The following is a 19807-nucleotide window of genomic DNA, read 5'->3' as shown; positions in this document are numbered from 1 at the left end:
CCGTTGGTCATTGTTAAAGGTGTCTTGGTTTGTTAAAAATTAATATTCAGTTCATACCAAGTGGTGTTTTTGGTGTGCAGATATTTTTGCAAGAGTAACATCAGCCCCGGGCATTTTTCGAAACGTGTTTCCCCGTGTTTTTCATAGTATCCCTTCTCCGATAGTATCCAGCTGCAGACTCGGTGGCAGCTGTTTCAGGCAAAGGCTGTTGCAAGCAGGCTGCTTTGGGTAAGTAAGTATGTTTAAAGGGCGCTGTAAATGTGGGATAATTTAACAGAAAAATTACCTAAAAGTCCTAAGGAGTTGTGATATGTTAATGTTACAATTACAATAACGACGGTGGTATTCAGTCCGTTAACGTCAACGTGAACTTTGTGCCTACGCCCAGTTATATTATATTGTAGTGACGTTATGTCATGATCTAATTAATCAGTGCAATTGAAATATTACAAATATATAATATATATAAATATATTATATTATATTATTATATTAAATATATAAAATACAATTTTTTTTAAAACTAATTTGAAGTCACGACTGTGATGGATAAACCTTTACATTGCATTTGCAGTCATCCAATAAATAAATAAAGTGTGATAAATAAACCTTTATTTTCAAAATCAATTTGCTTCTGAGAGTTTCCGGTCTGAGACTGCCTGTAACAGCCTCATCCCAGTCTGCAGCTGGACCTACTTTTTTGTCCTTCTCCGGCTACCGTCCCATCGATGTCGTGGCTCTCGCTGACGTACACAAGCAAATTGATACTCGCAGACACAGTTCCTCTCGGTGGCGGTCCTCGGCTCCGATCAACGCGATAGGTTCTCGCTTCGCAGACGCCGAACTCCACCGCGAAGCAACAGTTGCGGTGCTCCAGGATGAGGCGCGCCGGTCTGGGTGAGACACGAAGCCGTTTCTTCCGATTCCGGCTCTTAATTAGCTCCTTCGCTAGTTAGCCGCCGGTGGCTAACATGACGCTACCACCGCCCACCGAACCAAATGACACCATATGCGACGAAATTGTGGCGCTTGTGCTCGATTAAGATGCGTTTTTTTTTTTTTTTTTTTTTTTTTTTAATTCTGCCCACTTAGTAACCCGTAATTCTCACTTTTTTTTGGTCTGGAATGAAGGTGAAGGGCCCCCCGGGAACTATGTGGCCAGCGGGTACAGTGTTTACGAGGAGGAGAACCAGCACCTCCAGGAAGGACTGAGGGCGAAAGTCAGCGCCTTGAAAAGTGTGAGTGTCAAGTGTTTACATATTGCCGCAGGCTAATGCCCGTTTTTGAGGACTGTTGTTGGTGGGGGAAAAAAAAAAAAAAAAAACTAACGGTAAAGCTTATAAACCAACTTCATCTCCATGTTTTTGACTGACGTCACACGCGCTGTTTCTTATCTGTTGATTGGTTTGGTGACGTTCACAGCTGTCGATCGACATCGGGACGGAGGTCAAATATCAAAACAAGATGCTGGATGAAATGGTGAGTTGTCCGTCACCGTCTGCAGACCAATCACACACCTCAGCAGTAACAACACGCTGCACACGTTAGGAAGCCAGATTCAGCTTGGCATTTGTCCAGTGAAGTTAATGCTGAGTAGAGACGTCTAAAGAGACTGACGGTGCATAAATCAAGAGATTGTCCACCTCGTGCTGTTGGAAAATGCTGACTTAAAAATGCAAATTCATATTAAAAAATATTTCAATAAAATCTTTATATTTAAACCTTGCCTTTGCCCTATGACAGCTGGGATAGGCTCAGGCAGACTCCCGTGACCCTGAGCTTGGCAAGAGGCGGGTATTGAAAATGGATGGATTTATATTTTTTAAAACAAATCCAGTCATGTTTTCTGTAACAGCAGCGTGTAATTGGGCTCAGAAGTGAAACCTGGCGACGTGTGGTGATGATGATGGTTACCTTTGCTGGTCGTGAACCTCCTCTCCCTCCTCCTCCACCCGCTGCAGGACTCGGACTTTGACTCCACCGGCGGCCTGCTGGGCGCCACCATCGGCCGCGTCAAGCAGCTCTCGCGAGGCAGCCAGACCAAACTGCTGTGCTACATGCTGCTCTTCTGCTGCTTCGTCTTCTTCATCCTCTACTGGTTCATCAAGCTGAGGTGATCGGTGGACCGGGTCGGTTGACCTGTCGCTTTCATCAACCCCGTGGCACGGCGTTCGTGGATGCTCAAAAGATTAGATTGACACACGTGACGGCGAGGAAGGAGGAAAAGCCAGATTTATTTTATTTTTAATTTTTTTCTTTTCTTTAAGTCTTCGATACGCTTGATTTTTTTTTTTTGTCCTCAAAGGCACCAAACTGAGCAGGCAGAATGGGGAACCAATGATGTAGAACTAAGTGGAAGAGGAAGAACGGTGCACATTTTCAGCAGACACTGCAGTTGTCCACATTGTCTCCAAAACCATCAACACACAGGACTGTAATACTTTGGATTAATCTCGATCGTGATTGTTTCAACTTTTGTTGTTAAAACAGTTTTACGTGTAAATAAATGCTAATAAAATTTCTATCCCTGAAAAATAACCTGTACAAAGTGTGAAAGTAAAACTTGATTTGTGTTTAATTTTTGATCTGCACATGGCACATCCTGTTAGATTTTACACAACAGAACCATTAGTCACTTCATTGTTTATTCTAAAAAAATATACTGTATAGATCAGAAGGCTTTTAAATCAATGCTTAAATTAGAAATGACGCACAAAAAGAACCGGACTTGGACATTCCTGAAGTTAAGAACTAACAGCCGAGGAGGTTTTTTCTTCCTTCCTGCTGTGCTATTTTAACTTTACAAGCTAAAAATCCAACACAATCAGGCTTGTTGCATTGATACTGATGAGTGCACTGAAGGTGATCGTCTGCGTTAACGTCCGCGTTGTCAATCATTGGCAACCTGGTGGAGCTGATAAATTGACAGAGGTTCCTGGTGACATCACTTTCTGGGCAGAGTGTCCATGTATTTGGCGATGATTCCCAGCATGACCTCGTCGGCTCCTCCACCAATGGACAGCAACCTGGAATCTCTGAGGAAAAGGAAGAAAAACCCCAACAAAAGCCACTCAAATTATTTGTTTTTACATTTTTAAAAACTCTGTAATTCAACATTCATGTGTTTTAGAAATTCTCGCGGCATCCTGGTGTGATTTCCTTTTTCTTTTCTTTTTTGCCCCACCAGCAGGTGTCAGCACAGAGTAACATCAGGGCTCATCAGAGAGTCAGTGGCACAGTGAGTTATTAGTTTAAGATCAGCGTTTTTCAACGACTGCGTCGCGGCACGCTAGTGCTAACGTGAGGCAATGTCAAGTGTGCCGTGAAAAATGATCCAATTTCACTTATTTAGTCTAAAAATAATAACATTCTATTGTCAAGTGGCTGTGCTTTAAAAGGAACATGAGCTTGTTTTCCTCCCAGCTTGGTGTGCATCTAAACCAGGGCTGGGCAACCTTTGTGACTGGTGGGTCCACAACGGGTTCTAAAACGTGACAGAGGGGCCGGAGCAGCGGCAGACGGATGGAGTGCTTTGGTGACCCACCTCATAGGAGGAAAAACAATATATCATGGGATGTGTAGAAAACATGTTGCTTTAATGTCCATTAAAAAATGAACAGAAGCGTTCCAACAAAATCAGTGTCTTTGAAGCCCCTCGGAATTTAGCTCTTTATTGAAACGACTCTGAAAACAAGGACAAAATTTACGCTATTTTATTTCTTACTTACTATTAATATAATTTCCTCAAGTTCGGCGGCCCGGCTTGAAAAGCTTAACGGACCACATATGGCCCCCGGGCCGTAGTTTGCCCATGCCCGATCTGAACAGGGCCATGTTTCATACTGAGTGAGTGTAAATAAATTAAAAGACTCTTTAGTCATTATTAGGCAAAAAAGTGTCACTTTATGATGTTTGGTTGGTGGTTTGGATTTTTTTCAATGTAAAAAATGTGCCGTGGCTCAAAAAAGGTCGAACAACACTGAGATAGATCTTAAAAAAAAATGCACCACCACCACCACCACGTCAGGACCCTGAACGCACCGCACTGCACGGCCGCTCACTCGGCGCTCACCTGTAGAAGCGGCTGACCAGGACGTCGCTGGTGAAGCCCATCCCCCCCCAGAACTGCAGGCAGCTGTCGCTCAGCTCCCGGGCCAGACGGCCCGCCTTCAGCTTGGCCATGGACGCCAGCTTGGTCACGTCGTTACCCTTGATGTACAAGGCTGCAGAAGAGGAAAGGGAAGAAAGCACACAGTGAAGTGTTGGAACAGGGTGGAAACAGTGGAATGAGAATTATAAATACATAGAAACCGCTGTTCTGTTGTCAGATCGAGTCACGTGACTCTCCTTCACCCAGCATTTGGCCTCGCCTGAATGAGGCGTGTTAGTGCGTGTGTGTGTGTGTGTGTGTGTGCGTGTGTGTGTGTCCAACTGTGCTGAATAGAAGCAGAACCTTTGATCTATTTCTGGATGAGGCAATAATGTTTGAGCTCGAGGCCAGATTGGTTTGGAGGTACAACAACAAAAAAAACGTGACCTTGGACTTGCTGGCCATGTGACAGCCGCTGATGTATGCACAGCCAACAGGGTGAACGAAAGGCCAGCTGTGAGAGGATGTATCTTTTAATATTATTCTGCTTATTTTTATTTTCACGGTGGCAACTAATGATTATTTTTGTTTAAAAAATATCTACAAAAGTATCGATCCTCAACGTTAAAGCGAGTCCTGTTGGTGTTGAGGGTGTTTGCGAAGCGCCCTGGTGCTAGCATGGAATGCTGGGTGAGCTTCACAGAGTTTGCACCCGACGTGTTTCGCACCTTCATTTTCCATGAAATATTCCTAAAGTTTATAAACTTTGGGTCGGAGCTTTGGAGCCTTTTGAGAGAAGAAGCTTCTCTTCTTCTTCTTCTTCTTCTTCTTCTTCTTCTTCTTCTCTGTGGATTCACACAGTGCTTTTCTAGGCACTCAAAGCACTTTACATTGAGCCTATTCATTCACACCACATTCACACTGGTGGTGGTAAGCTATGTATGTACACACAGGTACTACCCGAAAAATTTGAATATCAAGTAAAAGTTGTTTTATTTTGGCAATTTAACATAAAAGATGAAACCAACTAATTTTATTGAGCCATTACATGCAAATTGACATCTCAAGCAGTTCCCTGTTGTCACTTTGCTGATTAAGATTTTCAGCTTATTAAAACCATAAACCCACAAAGTTTTTTTTTTAAGCTGCAAGACCTGATCAGCAAAATCCCAAGAAATAAAAACTTGAAATATATTAATTTGCATATTATTCCTTTATATAATATGTCAAATTCACCTTTTGAGTTGAATTGCAGAAATACAACAACCTTTTCAGGATGTTCTAATTTTCTGGGTGGCACCTGTATGTGATGGAAGGAGACTGAAACGTCGGATCCTCACCTGTGGCTCGGTACAAGAGGGAGCGCAGCAGCTCCACCTCCGTCTGCAGCTCGGCCAGCCGGAAGTGGACGGTCTGGTGGTAGAGCACCGGCAGCTTGAAGATCTTCCGCTGCCTGGTGTACTGGATGGTCTCCTGGATGACGATGTCCATCGTGGTCACGACTGGAGGGACGATGGAAAGTCGAACGTCAGCGTTCAGCCGCCGATTCATTCAGCACAGACACGGTGAGGAAGGAGGAAGTTTCCTGGAGGAAGCTTTTGGAAATAGCGCGGCGGCGCTTCAAAATCATTCATTCATCTGCCTTTCAAATTTCACACGCAGGGCCAAAACAGTTTTGTTTTTGTTTTTTTAAACTAGAAATCCTTCAGCGCCTGCTTACATTCTGGCAGCAGCTTCCTCTTCCTGACCCGACCTGAACCTTGGCAGTAGCTCTATGACTGTTTATTTAGCGGGTTGCTGATTGTTCCGGTTTAGAATTCATGTATCTCAAAATCAAGACCGGTGATTTTAATATAGATCTGCCAGAATTAACCAGTAGCAGGGTTAGTTTTTAGTCTTTATATTAAATCTCATACTTTATCAACATTTGTTAATTTAAAAAAAAAAAAAAGTGTGTTATCATATCCTGCATGAGGAAATTCATTTCTCCAAAAAGAGGAAACGACTGAGTCACGAGTTCCTTAGAATTCACAATCAATTTATACGAGATTAACAGCTGAAACTCAGTGTGACCTCAGCTCCCACATTCTTGACAACAAGGAGGAAACCATAAAAATAAAAAAAACTAATAATAAACCACGCAACCTACAGTGAGGTTTATGGGAATAAGATCAAATGTGAGGAAGCAAAAAACGTAATTTCAATGAGATACGGTAAGTGATGCAAGGAAGAGGGGGCGGAGCAGGAGGGGGAAGAAAAGGGAGGGGGAAAAGGTGGAACGAATTGAGTGAGTAACAGGTGATGGAGTGATGGAGGAGTTATTGAGTGATAAAGGAGTGAAGCCTCACTCTCACTCTCACTCACTCAATCGAATGTGAGGAAGCAAGAATTTAATTTTACTGAGATACGGTCAGTGATATGAGGAGGAGGAGGAAGAGGAGGAGGAAGAGGAAGAGGAGAGGGAGGGAGAGGAGGAAGAACCAAGGAGTGATGAAGGACTGATTGAGAGATGAAGGAGTGACGCCTCACTCTCACTTATTTAAATGTGAGGAAACAAGAATGGGGAGGTAGTGAAGAGGGGTTGATGAAGTAATGGCGGAGGGATGGAGTGGTGAAGGAGGGATGAATGACTGATGGAGTGATGAAATAATGGAGGAGTGATGAAGGAACGATGAAGGAGTGATGGAGTGAAGGAGTGATGAAAGAGTGAAGTAGTGGTGATGAAGAGAAGGAGTGATGAAAGAGTGAAGTAGTGGTGATGAAGAGATGGAGGAGGGATGGAGGAGCGATGGAGTGGTGACGAAGGGGTGATGCCTCACTCTCACTCACTGTTGGCCACGGCCCACAGCCGCTCCTCCTGGAACTGCAGCATCTGGTAGGTGAAGCCCATCCCCTCCTGGCCGATGATGTTACTGCAGGGCACTCGCACGTCGTCGAAGAAGATCTCGGCCGTGTCCGACGACCACATGCCCAGCTTGTCGATCTTGCGGGCGAGGTGCACTCCTGCGGCAGAGAGAGAGCGAGAGGGAGAGAGAGAGAGAGAGAGAGAGAGAGAGAGAGAGAGAGAGAGAGAGAGAGAGAGAGAGTGTCAGCAACAGGTGGCCCTAGCCGCCCACGGGTCGCCCTCTGGTGGTGGCGATGATGGCGGTGGCGAGGCTCCGCCCACCTGGAAGGTTCAAGGGCAGGCAGATGAGCGACTTGTTCCTGTGCGACGGCCCGTCGCTGGTGTTGGCCAGCAGACACATCCAGTCGGCCTGCGTGCCGTTGGTGGTCCACATCTTCCCGCCGTTGATGACCAACTCGTCGCCCTTCTTCACCGCCTTGGTCACGATGCCTGGGGGTGGGGGGGGAGGGGGGGGGGGGCAGCGGCGGGGGTGTCACGGGGAAGGTGTGAGGGAATATATGAGAAATATGAGTCGGAAAAACACCAAACATTTATTTTTTTTCTCCTCAGTTTCCAGCCGAAGGTCCCCGGTGTGTAGACAGACAGACAGGCAGACAGACAGACAGACAGACAGACAGACAGACAGACAGACAGATTCTTCTTTGACAGAGCTCACAAAAACACATTTATACAATTACAATCAAGACACATTGACATTTAGAACAAGAAAAACCCATTAACACGCAGCCAGCTGATGGGGGGGGGGGAGAGATTAAAGAGTCCAGTGTTTATTTGAAGATGTTCAGAATAGTTTGGGAATGAAATGCTTCTTTTTTTGTGGGTGCTTTTCCAGGCCAGTTGGACTGTGTACAGTGATGATGATGATGATGATGATGATGATGCTGATGCTGGCAGACAGACTTACTGGAGACGTCGGATCCGGCCCCCACCTCACTCACACCCAGACAGGCCACCTTGTCTCCGGCGATGGTGGGGAGGAGGAACTCCTTCTTCAGCTGGTCGGAGCCGAACCTGCAGCATCGAATACACACTTAGAATCCCACTTGAAAGACACGCGACATCGTGTGAGTTTGGTCACAGTGTACATGCAGCAGTGGCAGCAGCCGCAGCAGCAGCAGCAGCAGCGGCGGCAGCGGCAGCAGCGGCAGCAGCAGCGGCAGCAGCGGCAGCAGCAGCGGCAGCAGCGGCAGCAGCAGCAGCAGCAGCAGCAGTGGCAGCAGCCGCAGCCGCAGCCGCAGCTGCAGCAGCAGCAGCAGCAGCAGCAGCAGCGGCAGCAGCAGCAGCAGCAGCAGCAGCGGCAGCAGCAGCAGCAGCAGCAGCAGCAGCAGCACCGTTATCCTCGACACCGTGCTAGTAGCTGACGGCCGACGCAAACTTTTCCCGTGTAGCCGTTTGTTATTCAGTGCAGCCGTCGTGCGGCTAATCCCCCCTCCCCCGCCTCCCCCGCCCTGCCCCTCGGGGCTGTGTTGCGCATTTAATGTAACGCTAGCGAGAGGCGAGGAATCCAAGTCGGCGGGTTTAGCATTTTAAAGAGTTATGAAAGGAGGGATGTCAACTGTGAGCGATGCAATGAGATGGATGCAGCCACACAGGTGAGTTACAAATAAAGCAGAGGGGATGGAGGGGAGGAAGGGTGAAGGAGGGGGAAGAGGAGGAGGGGGGGGGGGGGTCTGTCCCCATTGTGAAGAACATGACTCATAGAAAAGTGCTGCTTATTATTGCTCATCGGATCAAACGCTGTGCAAATTATCTGTCTGGGCTCTGGGCGCCTGTGAAAAAACAGCTGCTGAAAGCTGCAGCAATGGGAGAGGCAGGGAGGGCGAGAGAGAGAGAGAGAGAGAGAGAGAGAGAGAGAGAGAGAGAGAGAGAGAGAGAGAGAGAGAGAGAAGTGATCCCTGTTGTGTCAAGTGTTTAAAAAACAAAAAACAACAAAAAAAACAAAAAACAGGCTTCACTTCAGACGAATGAAAAGTCAAATAAAAAGCGAAAGCTGAACATTGTGTTGAAGGTCTGACTGCTTTCTGCTGCTGCTGATAAGAAAAGTGCAGAGTGTGGGACTTGTTTGTTGATTTCCGCAGCCTTGGCCCGACTGCTGAGGCGGCGGCTGAGACGGAGGCCCACAGTACCTGGCCAGCGCCGGAGTGGCCATGTCCGACTGGACGCCGATGGCCATGGGAACGCCGCCACAGCGGATGCTGCCCAGCTCCTCGGCCACGGCCACGCTGTAGCTGAAGTCCAGGCCCAGACCTCCATACTCTGCAGGGGGGGGGGGGGGGGGGGGGGGCAAGAGACACCAGTTAGTTGCTAATTCTCGTACATGTGGAACAAACAAACAAAAGAAAACTCTCCAGATGAGCAGACGGCAGCATGTTTAGCCCTCTGTTTGCAGCCTCCAGCTAAAACTGAGGGCCCTGTTGGAGCAGTTTGGAAAGGGGGCTCTTTGGTCGCGTTCAGACTGCCAGCCAAAATCGGATTTTCAGCTCATCCAGATGGAAACCGGACGGCTCTTTCGTAGTCTGAACAGTCACAAATCAGATGAAATGCGATGTTTTTCAAAACGGATTGAAAACCCCTTCAGGAGGGAGCTCCATCCGAGCCGAGCGCCACGCCCGGCATCGCAACAAGTGCCGCTGTCGCACTGATATGACGTCACACACTACACGCTACGCTGGTTGCTACTGCAACCTGTCAGATGGCTCAATAATGTGGCCCAGTCTGAACAGAACCACACCCCCATTCGGACACTGGCTGAATACAGTGTGGACAGTCAGCCCTAAAAATGGGATTTGAGATGTGAAACAGATTCGGCTGCAGTCTGAACGCAGCCTGAGAAGAGAGGTGGTCTGAGAGGGCGGAGCCAGCACCTGGCAGAGGGGGTGTGGCATTGCTAGATGCGTAGTTTATTTTGAAAATGATTAAATTATTAAAGTGAACGTTCTCAACGTGACCGAACCCACGTGGCCACTGCATCAAACGTGAGGCGTAAAAGTGAAAGTGAATGAAGTGAGACACGGTGTCCTCACCCCTCCTCACCCCTCCTCACCCACTGCAGGGACACTTTGTCTCATGTTGAATGTTTCTGCTCTGCAGATGATGAACGCTGACCTGCTCCCTGACTCGACCTCTAACTGTCCTCTGGAAGGACCGCCAGCCAGGAGAGGGACTGCAGAGGATGGCAGGTCCTCACATTAAGTGCTGGCATTTCATCATCATCATCATCATCATCGTCACTAACTGGAATTTCTGACAATAGCCGCATGACACCACTTCCAGACTGAGAGAGAAAATAAAACATTTCTTTCCGCCATTCAGGCGTCTGCAAAGACCTTCCGGCTCCTTAATGGATCTGAAAACGGAGCATTAGAGCGTTTGAATGGCCGCTTTTCTTTTTTTTTTACCCCCTCCCTCTCTTTTTCTTTCATCAAGTTATCCTCATAAAGAGGCCCCTCCCCCTCGCAAGCACGCTCATTACCCACATCTTTCTCCTCCTTTCATCATCGGCGGAGCAAAAATGAAGTCGGTTATCACGCTGATGAGCTGATGAGCGGATGAGCGGATTTTTTTTTTCTCTCCCTATGCCATCCCTGCAGTACGCGCGTGTGTGTGTGTGTGTGTGTGTGTGTGTGTGTGTGTGTGTGTGTGTGTGTGTGTGTGTGTGTGTGTGTGTGTGCGCGTGTGTGTGTGTGTGTGCGCGCACATGCGCGTGAGCCTGGACCCCTGGTTGTGCAAAGAAAAAAAAAAAGCCCAGACAACATTTCAAGAGGACGAAGCTTGAATGTGGTGGCGATGCAGCCAATCAGATGAAAGTTAGCAGACTGAGGCCTTGCTGGAAACAATAATAAATAGATAAATAAAATCCCCGTGTGGAGGGATGGCAGGGAGGAGGCGGAGCCATCGGAAGGGAAAGAGGAAGCAGGTGCGGGTGTGCAGCGATAAGACCCCCGACTGAACAGCCAGAGACCCTGCTGGGGATGGAGCTCCCAGCAACAACAAAGCGGGACATCTGGGCCAAGAAATGTAAAAAAAAATAAATAAAATAAAAAAAATAATATATATATGTATATGTATGTATATATATATATATATATATATATATACATACATATATATATATATATATATATACACACACATATATATATATTTTTTAAAAAAAAGCAAACACACTTCTGACACGGGTGTCAACCCTGACGTGTGTTTCTCCTGAGCGCCAGATGTTCCCTCAGCAGGAGTCGTGCGTGTGCGTGTGTGTGTGCGTGTGTGCGTGTGTGTGTGTGTGTGTGTGTGTGTGTGTGTGTATGCCGTTGGGTGCAGCAGAACCACAAACGTTTCGGCACGGCTGGATAAATAAATGATAAGCTTGAAAAATAAAAATTATAATAAAAAAATTGTAAATTTTTATCCTCCCCCAGCGCTCGATAAAAGACGAGGACAAGGACATTTTGTTGCTGCGGCGCCACAGTAGACAGAAACGGCCGGGCAGGAAACGGCCTGAGGACACACACACCCCCCCCCCCAGCAGCGGTGCTTCGGGACGGCAGGCAGGAGGCTGCAGGTCAATGCCACGGCGGCAGCCGCCTTGACTAAACTTCCTGCTCTTCCGCTTTGGAAAGACATCATGTTTGTCCCTCGGACGATATGAAAAATAATAAAAGAAATGGGGAGGGAGGGGGGGGGGGTCAGTGACAGACATACGATTCACTTTTTTTTTTTTTTTTTTTTTTTTTTAAAAAGGAAAAAGAAGGTGGTGTTAACATGCAGGAGGTCGAGCTCCTCTCTCTCAGTATTAAAATCTCTTTTAGTTCAGTTTTTGTTTTAGTTTCACCGTCAATAAACTCTCCAGTTAAGCCGCCGCCGTCTGATTTTCCTGGCAAAGCTTCAGGAATGGATGAAGAGTAAGCGATGCTGAGCTGGAAATTGCTGCAAATTGAACTTGGATCCACGGCGCCCGTGTTTAGAGTGCAATTATAAGATTGGCTTAATTGCAGCCTTGGAGGAAATTCCCGGACGGCGACTTCCGCCCTGCTCATCTCACCTGATGAATCATTTCCCTGTGGAAGAGGCTCCTAAACTCTGACCACCTCTAATCCCGGCTTTATTAGTCATGACCGCAGCCGACGGATGGGTTTTTTTCCACGATATCGCACTTCACCCAGTCCAGGACAGCAATCCAGGACAGAGGGAGTGCAGCAGTGGGAGGAACGCTGGGAGATTCCGAAGAGGATTTTGAAGCTGTTCTGATCCTCGCTCGTTTCATCCTCACTGCTGCTGCTGCTGACGCCGCTGCTGCTCTGCTGCACCGTCATCCTGCGGACCCACCCTCAAGGTCGTCGACCTCTCGGACGCAGGAGGTCGTACCAGTGAAACCCTCAGAGGGAGTCGAGCAGCTGAAGACCTACAAAAGCGCAACGCCGGCACACTTCAAACGTTTCCCGCATAGGGGAAAAAAAAAAATTAAACGTGTGTTTGGAAAAGAAATCCGACTGAGCCTTTGATCCATGTGGCTTCGGGTTCAGACAGATCCTGGATCAGTTTGACTGGTTATTGTTTTTTTTCTTCTTCTTCCCAAGAGAAAACCGCCCACCTTTAGCAGAAGCATTTGTTTTTTTTGTGTTTTTTTTTTAATTCGTTGCCATGCTGCAGATTTATAAGCAGTGTTTGGATGTGAGGGAGAGAAGACGGCGGCTCCTGGAAAACATCCATCAAATGGTGGAGACACATTTAGGCCTAAATAATGGCCCAGTGGCTCCACACATGCAAATGAAGAAGGGAAACGTTCAACTGACAGCCAGTCAGCAGCAGAGAAAACGCCTCCGGTGGCCACACCGACCAACCACAGCAGCGTACGCTGTTTAACAAGCTAAGAGCTACAAGCTAGCTTCCCGTTTCCTGCTACAGCTGAAACCTGGATGTTGCTCCGCCCACCTTCTGCGCACCAAAAGGATGCAGATGATTGGTCCTGTCAGACTGCATAGAAAAAAACTTCTTTTGGATGTTTGGTCAAATGGCCCCAGATTCATTTGACGCAGCTCCGCCTCTTTATCAGTCTCCCTCAATGATTGGTCAAATCAAAACCATTTAGATTGGAGCTCGTGAAGATGGAACTCAGCGGCTCATTTGCCTTGATAACTACGTTTCGGTTGGCATTTTTAAAAAGAAATCAAGTCCCCTCCCCCCCGACCTACCGACTGGTTTGGTGACGCCGAGGAAGCCGGCGTCGCCGAGAGTCTTGAAGACTTTGTGGGCTGGAAACGATCCCTGGGCCTCCCACTGCTCCACGTGAGGGTTGATCTCCTGCTCGATGATCTACAGAGCAAAAACATCAGAGGGCAGCAGCAGCGTCCATTAAAAACACAAGGCGGGAGAGAGAGAGAGAGAGAGAGAGAGAGAGAGAGAGAGAGAGACACACACACACACACACACACACACACACACACACACACACACACACACACACACACACACACACACACACACACACACACACACACACACACACACACACAAGGATTCAGTCTTTCTTCTGCAGATTTCCTGCTGCATGTAAAACCTAGCAGGGATCAACCTGCTGGGTTTCACAGGGATACATACAAATATATATATATATATATATATATATATATATATATATATATATATATATATATATATATATATATATATATGTATATATATATATATATGCTGTATATATATAATAAAAATCCATGCTATTACATCTTACGCCTTACAGCATTACTGTGACATATGTAGCCTAAGTGAAAAACGCATGGAGCTGCTGCTGCATACATGTGTGTCCTGCACAGGTAATCCATCTCCTGCAGACACCAGCGTGGAAGCATCAGTGCCCAATGAATAGAGAGCAGGCAGGGCAGGTGGGGGGGTTGGTGACTCAGGCTTTTCTATCGCCAACATACACAGCGTGTGCACGTTATCTGCACCGCCGCCACGCCGCCGCCGCCGCCCAGCAGCTGCAAAACAGCTGCAGGAACATCAGAACCGCAGCAGCATCTTCACCTCTCTCAGCCCAGAGATTCTTGGCCGCGACGCCTCGCGACCCATGTGACTTACGGCATTAATTGCCCTCTGCGGTGGTTTCTGGGTTGGCTTACTGTCTGATTGGCTGGCTGGCTGGCTGGCTGGTTGGTTCGGTGTATGAAAATCACAGAGACGTTCCGCTCATACTCAGCGTTTCAAACGGCTCGGACTGCTTTCCTGGCCGAGGAGCCGAAACCCCAAACGATCGGAAACAGCGTGAAAAAATAAATGTTTTTACGCTGGGCGGCCTTTTCCTGCGCCATCCGTCCAAGCGAGCACGCAAGCGAGCGGGCAAGCGGCCGCAAAATCCAGGACTTGCTGCACACAAGTGAAGGAAAAAGGACAAGGCTGGATCCATATTTCTTTTTCTGTTTTGTTGGTGCAGCTGCATGAAAGAGCGGGAGATAAATTTACAGAGGACGGCCTGATTGTTGTAATGCTGGGGTTTCAACACATGCTGGAAGCCCGACGTGCGGAGGGGCTGCCAATCGGATTTCAACAGAGTGGACTTGGATTGATAGAAAAACAAAACAAGAAAACTAATAATAAAGATTTGTTTCATTCAGCGGGGTTCCGATAACTTGAAAATAGTCCAACAGTTTCTTTTTTCCTTTCTTAGGCAATAAATATTTTCTTTATTTTTATGTTTGCTCACGATTCCTTTTTAATTATTACATTTTGCACTGTATTGTTCCTGTAATTATGCAAATAATCCCCAATGTGGGATTAATAAAGGCATTCTATTCCATGTAGTCATCGAACCAGGCCAAAAAAAAAAGAAAGGGTAACACGAGAGCAGCTGGAGGCTCGTGATTGGCCGACACCACCACCACCACCACCACCGCCGTGCAGTCGTGACCAAAGTGTCTGCGGCGCTGAGTTGCTCCATGATTCAAAGTGATTTAAAGCTGTGACTCACGTCCACAGCTGGAGAGACGCTGTAAATGTCAGAGCCGTTGCCTTGCGCTGGCAGAGGGCGCCGTCGACGGGCCGCGCGCCGAGTTTCACTCGCTGTGGCGTTTTTACTCCGCACGCAACTCCGTCGGCAGACGCACAACTTTGCTCGGCTCAGGCGTCCCCACCAACGCAAAGTCTGATCTCTCAGGACGCCGCACGGAAATAGACGATAAAAACGGGTGGTTTCTTATTCGAGTGCAGCAGTAAAACGTCTCGTCAAAGCAAAGCGAGAGAATCGAGTCTGGGCGAGCAAAACATGGCTTTGTGAAAAAAAAGAAAAAAGAAAAGAAAAACCAACCCCCTTGGCTGCTGTGATTGAACGGACTGTGACTTTTAAAGATATGCATCACAAAAAGGGATGTTAACAATGAATTGATTATCGATTAATCGTTGATTAAGAATTTAATCGATTAAATTAAATTAGTCACAATTAATTGAACTTTTTTTTTTTTACACAGGTAATTAATATCATTATAACAGTGATAGTGGCAGGAAAGAGCAATTCACCTGTGGATACTGTGATGGTCATAATGTACCTAGAAACCTAACTGTTTCATGTAAAACTGGGTCACACTGGACCTTCAACATTATTTAAGGGTTAAATACGGAGTTCCTTACTAAGTTTTCATTGTGAAATTTAGGCTCTCAGGAAAAATCACCGCCGATCAATTAATCGTTAATTGATCGATAAGGTTAATCAACTATCGATTAATTAATTAATCGATAATTTGCATCCCTAGTCACATATAAAAGTCAAGGACTTTGACTTACAGCAGCTCAAGTCAAAGTCAAATTATTAGATACAAAATTTACAGAGAGTCCAGTTGAGATGTAGAACGTCGCACTACAACAGCAACCACTTCCTGTACAGATGGTTCATCACCTCAGTGGCTCGGCCACCAAAACAAAACGCGACAAAAAACGTAAACTGACGAGGTTTTCTTGTTTTTCCAGCGTTTTTAAAAAAAAAAAAAAAAAAAAAAAAAAACCCAAAGCACGTCGCTTCCAAAACAGACAGAGCAGCAGAACGGAGCAGAGCTCAGCCGAGGCTGCCAAGACAAACGCTGCGGACACGCAACGGTGGGCCCGACACGCACACGCACACACATCTGTCCAAAAGATATGTAGGACACAAGGATGGAGGGCTGGGGAGTGAGAGGGGGTGGGGTGGGGTGGGGGTGGGGGGGAGGGGGTGATTGTGGGGGTGGGAGTGAAAACTCAGCTAGGTTCAGAGTTGAGATCCTGAGGAGGGGAAGGGAGGGACGGCCAGAAAGGAAAACAGAGCGGCAGCGTTTTGATGAGTTTAGCGAGAACTCTGGGCCGTCAGCTGCCCGGAACACACTGACATGGTCGACTTTTGGACTTAACGAGGCCGAATCCAGGACTTCACAATAAGGGGTTTCCCACCACCCCACCACCTCACCAACCCCCGCAGGAAACCTCTGGAACAACCACTTCTCAGGAAGTTCTCTCAACAAAAAAAAAACGTTTCTAAACCTCATAACCTGGAAAAACGGATGAACTCTCTCGTGTCAACATGACCTGCCTGATGCTGACAACCTGAGTGTGTTGCACATGTTCTATATGTTCTACTCCAGCCACATGTCTTCAGGATTTTTGGAAGTTGCACAAAGTTGTTTTTTTTTTGTTGTTGTCCTTTTTAAACCGTTAAACTTTGAGACGTGGTGGGAGGTGTTTAAACAACGAGTGGCTGCCAGTTGCTGCTGTAATGGATGGTGGTGCTGCTGCGCTGTGATTCATGCGCCTTGATGTCGCAGCTGCTGAGTCAGCCACACACACACACAAAAAAAAAAAAATTCATTACAGCGCCGTTCGCTCTGGTTTCTGGCTCGCTATCAAACTAATTGTAAAGGTTCTAAAAGCAGCCAAGCTAATAATTTATACAGTTTGTCCCCTCCGCCCCACCGTACTTTATATTTGCTGATGCATTATACACCAGGAGAAACACTGATATTATATTGATTCAAATTCAGATTCAGATTACTTTTATTGCCAATTGTGCAAAAGAACACATAGGAATTTGTTTGGGAAGTCCCAGTGTGCATCAAATAATTTAATAAATAAATAATAAATAAACAATAAATAAATAAGAAAAACAAACAAAAAACAGTTAATTAATGATATCATCATTATTAATATTATTGTTGTTATTATTATATATTAAATGGTATAGTGTCATATTTTTGCATTTGTTGTTTGCAACTAATTATATTATATTATATTTTATTATATTATATAGCATTGCATAACACTTCAAACACCCTTATCCATCCAGCCAATTTTTTTTTTTTTTTTAATCTTTTTAACTTGTATGATGGTAAAACTTAGATTTTATTGCCACTTGCCACTTTTTAAATTTGTGGCACGTGACCAATAAAATAGTTGAATATTGAATCTGCTTGGAATGCAGCTAACGGAATTTTTAGGGTGGGGAGGGCCATCTTTTAAGATTTTTTTTTTATGTTTGTTGTTTTTTTTGGCTGGGGCTTTTGTGCACATGTGATATTAAATCCTGTGGATTAGTGAAATAACTCACGCCATCGTCAAGACGTGTCACAGATGAAATAGTGGCGCACAGTCACTGGTTACTGGCAACACGAGTGCCAAGTGCCCAGAGTTGCTGCACCATAGAAACAAACAAACAATGGCCTTAGTGGAGTGGGGGGGGGGGGGGGGGGGGAAGTCCCAGTCAGGAAGCTCTTCCTAGAAGTTCGGTGACCCTCTCCTTCAGCTCCTCATCCCTGTCCACTCCAGAGGAGACGCTGAGGTCCGTTTAAGATGCGGCAACGTCTGACTAATTTTTCCGGAAGCATGTGAACCCCGCACACGCACGCACGCACACACACACGCACACACGCACACACACACAGCGCTCCCTGGTTGCTCGTAGGGAATTAATTTAATAGTGGGAACACCGACAATCAACTTGAACAAGCAGCCACTACAGGATTTCCATGGCATCTCCAAACAGGTTTGTCCTGCAGCCAAGTTCTTTTAATAACCATCGCAGTGTCCGCCTGCCCTTCCTGCGCTGCCCACCATATTGTTCTGCACTTCCCTCTCACATTTTCACCCTTCCCATTATTCCCTGGACTGGGGTTATTTTGGGCCCCCGCCGGCATCCTCCAGTCCTGCAGGAGGTCCAGTCACACAACAGGCTTCCCCTCCTTTTACCGCAACACGGCCTCACTACCTCCTTTTGCTCTTAAATTAGGTGCCGTGTGTTGTTATTTGTTTTTGCCCTATGCCTCCCCAGTGGCAGACTTGAAATACGAGAGTGAGTCAGGCAAATTGCTAACACTTCACCCCAAGCTATTTACAGACAAAACAGTTAAATAAAAATAATTATACCTAACACTTGCATCTCTTAAGGGGCTTTTGATTACTGACTAACTTCAGGTGCAACATTTCCTCTTTCATTATTATGTAAAATGGGCCACATAATGGAATTTTAGCTAGTTGTATTGCTTTTAAAGGACAAGATTTTATATATGAAACTGATCTGCAAGTAGAGGGAGTGCTCACATACACTGAAAATCAATATTGAATATTTTGTTCTTTGTTTTTATTTTAACTTGCCAGACAGTCTGCACATAAATTGGAGGGACGTACATAATCCACACAATCTAAGCAGTTAAACGTTTGGAACACTCACAGCCTCAGCAATGCCCAAATATTTATGTTTCTACAGCATGCATAGTTATTATGCCTCCATATCTTTCAATACCTTATCTATGTACTTGTCTCACCTGCAACAGGACTGTATAATCTCAAACGTTGCTTTGGCCAGCCACTTCAGTTTTGTTTGTTTGACAGTTTTCAAAAAAAATAAAAACGAATAACTAATGCAGAAATTGAGAATTCAGAAAAGGACGATAGATGAACAGTAACAGTAGTGGCACTGCAGGAACATGTTCAGCATATCCTGTAACGTAAGCTATAAACTTTTTTTCGGATGAGATTTACGTGTTAGTATTTGGAATTTACTTAGAACAGGTATAAGCATGTTACATTTTGTTTTGTTTTTATCTTATTTTATTTTTTAAATCAACTAACAGGACGACGTTCTTGCTCAATCCAAAAGTGCCACTTCCGGTTGATTTAAAAGTCGCTTGTTACTCACACAGCCTCAGCAGCGTCGTGCTAGCTAGTCGCCTCTGGGCCGAAACAGTATTTGGAATCTTTGAAATCTGTGAAACTGATTTCATAGAAGGACGCGTGTGACAACCTTTTAAAACTGCAGAAGCATTATCGCGCAGATAACCCTGACAGCACCAGCTTTACGACAGCAAGCTAGCAGGCTAGCTAGCGTTGCGCCTGCAGTGACAACCGGAAACTGCGACCCCATACACACTCTGACACACGTCAACAGAGCGACGACCTCTCACCTACTTTGGCCACACTGGCCTCGGCTGATTGGGGTCATTTATCTAACCGCTCAAGGAAGCACAGGTGGTGTCAAGTATCCAAATATATCAGCAGCTCGAACGACAATACATTAAAAATGATGCTCAGTGCGTTCTCTTTAGCTCCGATGCTAGCCGTTACTTTTTTTGTTTTGTTTTGCATACCTTTCTGAGGGATTCCTTCAACGCCAGGTGCTCCCTTGTGTAGATTAAGTGGTCGTCGGTGGTCTCTGGGTCTGCCGCAACTGCGGCTTTGGATGGCGCCTCGTTAGAGACCGTCCGGAGCCCGACGGAGGACGGAAATCTGCTCAAACCACATCTGTTTACAAGCAGTTTGACGCGGAGGGCTCCTGAGCACAGCGCCATGCCTGCAGACTCGTGTGCGCATGC

General features: G+C 46.2%; 2 protein-coding genes across 2 annotated transcripts; one reads left to right on the top strand and one right to left on the bottom strand.

Annotated features, from left to right (window-relative positions):
• Nucleotides 1-716: 716 nt before the first annotated feature.
• bet1 (Bet1 golgi vesicular membrane trafficking protein) lies at nt 717-2432 on the top strand. The gene is made up of 4 exons (XM_076043917.1): nt 717-897; nt 1132-1238; nt 1423-1479; nt 1962-2432. Exons 1-4 carry the CDS (start codon nt 879-881, stop codon nt 2115-2117), a joined length of 339 nt encoding a protein of 112 aa, XP_075900032.1. The 5' UTR covers nt 717-878; the 3' UTR covers nt 2118-2432.
• Nucleotides 2429-19807, bottom strand: LOC142899955 (putative acyl-CoA dehydrogenase 6). The gene is made up of 9 exons (XM_076043916.1): nt 19583-19807; nt 13181-13301; nt 9122-9251; nt 7900-8006; nt 7257-7424; nt 6920-7093; nt 5431-5592; nt 4073-4223; nt 2429-3035 (listed from the first exon to the last, which is right to left on the bottom strand). The coding sequence occupies exons 1-9, from the start codon at nt 19781-19783 to the stop codon at nt 2945-2947; spliced, it is 1305 nt and encodes a 434-aa protein (XP_075900031.1). The 5' UTR covers nt 19784-19807; the 3' UTR covers nt 2429-2944.

The sequence above is a fragment of the Nelusetta ayraudi genome, unplaced genomic scaffold (genome assembly GCF_046127955.1).
Source record: "Nelusetta ayraudi isolate G7.1 ecotype Tasmania unplaced genomic scaffold, CSIRO-AGI_Nayr_v1 ptg000079l, whole genome shotgun sequence".
NCBI classification, from domain to species: Eukaryota; Metazoa; Chordata; class Actinopteri; order Tetraodontiformes; family Monacanthidae; genus Nelusetta; species Nelusetta ayraudi.
Note: the sequence above shows the minus strand (reverse complement) of the source record. Positions and strands in the feature narration are given on the sequence as shown.